The following is a 3,135-nucleotide window of genomic DNA, read 5'->3' as shown; positions in this document are numbered from 1 at the left end:
TGAAAAACATAGCAAGAGTGCATAAATGTCTCATATTATGAAGATTTGAGATATGAGAAAATCAAATACACTCACACACAATCATAACTGTTTGATGGGGACTATCACCTTTGAGGTACATCTTATAACTCCAACATCTCCTAGAAACATGCTTGCAATCATTTGAAAAGCGTTTTGATTCTTTTTGCTTTTATTTTCTTTGCATATATCTTTTAAGCACAACATGCATGGGCATATAAGAGAGAGAAGAAATACCCTATTATGTAAGATTTAACATCCCAATTTTGCTATGCCGAAGCATACAGATATTATACATGATTGGCGGGTTTTGGTGGTGAGATGGTTATTTATGCATCTCTCTTAGGATTTTCTAGTCATTCTCATCAAAAAGAGTGATATGAGTATGAGATATAAGAGATAGTCTTAATCTTACTCATCACAAACACGAGCCACAAAGCTCACTTGCTTAGCTATGCATTGAAATATTCATCTAAGCTACAAGAGATACAAATTTTAGAAAACTTTGTTTCATTGGCCATCCAGGGTACACAAGTACCAATATACACAAAGACACACTGTTTTTGTATTTTTAAAATTTTAAAATTTTATTTTTATTTTTATGAAATAAAAAATAAAAACAAAAACTGAAAACAACTAAATAAAAACATAAATAAACACGCAAAGCGTAAAAACTAGATGTAAATGCATGAGAAAGGAAGAGAAAAAGGAGGGATCACTCCATGGAGATTACACCAATGTTTTGGCGTGAGAATTTAAAATTTTTTCTATCAAGAGGCTTAGTGAACAAGTCGACCTTCTGATCATCAGTGTGAATGAACTCAAGAGTGAGTGTGGCATCTTTGACAAGTTCGCGAATGAAGTGGTGTCGTATCTTTATATGTTTTGTTTGAGAATGTTGAATAAGATTTTTAGAGATGTTAATGGCACTGGTATTGTTGCAATAAATGGTAAGATGTTCTTGACGAATACCATAATCAAGAAGGAGTTTTTGCATCCACAGAAGTTGGGTGCAACAGCTACCAGTAGTGATGTATTCAGCCTCAGCAGTGGTTAAGGAAATGGAATTCTGCTTCTAACTCATCCAGGAGACAAGATTATTACCCACATAAAAGCAACCCCTCGATGTAATTTTTCTATCATCAGCATTCCTAGCCCGGTTCGCATCAGAATACCTAGCTAAGACATCGTTTGTGTCCTTGCTATACCACACTCTGAAATAGGTAGTGGCTTTGACATATTTTATGATTCTTTTTAAAGCAATCATATAAGATTCTTTGGGGTTTGCCTAATATCTAACACACACTCCTACACTGTAATTAATGTTAGGTCTACTAGCAGTAAGGTAAAGAAGACTACCTATCGTGCTTTTATATAAGACTCAACACTTTTGCTTAACAAGTCAATAGTAAGTTTAACATTAGGGCTCATGGGGGTTCTAACTGGACTAGTAGATTCCAAACCAAACTTTTTCACAAGATTTTTGGCATACTTAGATTGAGATATGAATATACTTGACTCTTGCTCATGAATCTACAATGCAAGGAAGTGATTTAACTCTCCAATCATGCTCATCTCGAATTCGGCCTACATAAGCTTTGAAAAGTTATAAGCGAGTTCATCCTTTGTAGACTCAAAGATGATATCATCAACATAGACTTGAGCTACTATCAATTCGTCATTCTCCTTTTTGATAAAAAGAGTTTGATCAGCTTGTCCTCTTGTAAAGCCATGTAAGACCAAGTATTATGTAAGCCGGTCATACCAAGCTCTAGGTGCTTGCTTTAGTCCATATAGACCCTTCTTAAGGTACATCACATGATCCGAAAAGTGTGGATCAATGAATCCTTTGGGCTGAGCAACATAGACATCTTCTTTAAGAAACCCGTTCAAGAATGCAGTCTTCACATCCATTTGGTAAATCTTGAACTTCAGGTGACAAGCTGGGGCTAGGAGAACTCTAATGGATTCCATGTGAGCTACAGGAGCAAATGATTCATCAAAATCCACTCCTACCACTTGAGGGTATCCTTGGGCCACCAGACGAGCCTTGTTGTAGATCAAATTTCCCTCCTCATCAGTTTTATTGCGAAATATCCACTTTGTGCCAAATGATGTGCTCTCCTTCTGGTCTAGGTACCAAGGTCTAGACATCATTCCTTTGAAACTGGAGCAGTTCGTCATGCATGGCCTCAACCCAGCTTTCATCTTGGAAGGAATTCTTAACATTGATGGATTCAACCTGCGACAAATAGCAAGAATAAGACACAAAGTTAGCAACACATTTTCAACCGTACGCTTTCTTAGTGTAAGTTCGTTCATGTTTCCCATAATCACTTTAGAAGGATGATTTAGCTTGGTCCTTGAGGAAGGTCCTTTCTCTTCATGAGATTCAGGCTCAGGTGATGTAGGAATATATGCTGAGACTTCTACAATACTTGGAGTACTAGGAGTACTTTGAGAAATAAGCTCTTGATCAACTTCTTCTTGAATAGCCTTTGGCTTCGAAGGAAGAATTGCCTTAGAGATTTCCTCACTACTTTTCTCAGAACCAGAATTTGAAGCTTCACCAATAACAACATTTCCAATTTCCATCACCTTCCTGGTTCTTTTGTTGTACACTAGGTATGCTTTGCTTATGGAGGAGTATCCTAGAAATATTCCTTCATCACTTCGGGAGTCAAACTTTCCCACATTTTCTCTATCCTTAAAGATGAAACAAGTACTTCCAAAGATTTTGAAATACTTTACATTCGACTTTCTTCCCTTTTACAATTCATATGGAGTCTTTTTTGTACCAGGTTTGAAATATACTTTGTTAACCGTTTGATATGCGATGTTGACTGCTTCTCCCCATAAATTTCAGGCCACATCTTTATTGTGTAACATAGCTCTAGCCATCTCCTAAATGACTCTATTCTTTCTTTCTACTACACCATTTTGTTGAGGAGTAATAGGAGTAGAGAATGAGATATACCAGATCTAGTGCAAAAAGATTTCATGTATGAGTTCTCAAATTCTTTACCATGATCACTACGAATTCGATCAATCTTCATGTTCTTCTCATTTTGCAGTCTTGTACACAAAGCTTCAATGTGCTCAAGAGCATTTAACTTG

At 36.5% G+C, this 3,135-nt stretch overlaps 1 protein-coding gene across 1 annotated transcript; it reads right to left on the bottom strand.

The window, feature by feature from the left end:
• Positions 1 to 1,764: 1,764 nt before the first annotated feature.
• LOC112019731 (uncharacterized) lies at positions 1,765 to 2,613 on the bottom strand. The gene has a single exon (XM_024052244.1). The coding sequence runs from the start codon at positions 2,611 to 2,613 to the stop codon at positions 1,765 to 1,767; it is 849 nt and encodes a 282-aa protein (XP_023908012.1).
• Positions 2,614 to 3,135: the final 522 nt, after the last annotated feature.

The sequence above is a fragment of the Quercus suber genome, unplaced genomic scaffold (genome assembly GCF_002906115.3).
Source record: "Quercus suber isolate HL8 unplaced genomic scaffold, Cork oak 2.0 scaffold_367, whole genome shotgun sequence".
Classification (NCBI taxonomy): Eukaryota; Viridiplantae; Streptophyta; class Magnoliopsida; order Fagales; family Fagaceae; genus Quercus; species Quercus suber.
Note: the sequence above shows the minus strand (reverse complement) of the source record. Positions and strands in the feature narration are given on the sequence as shown.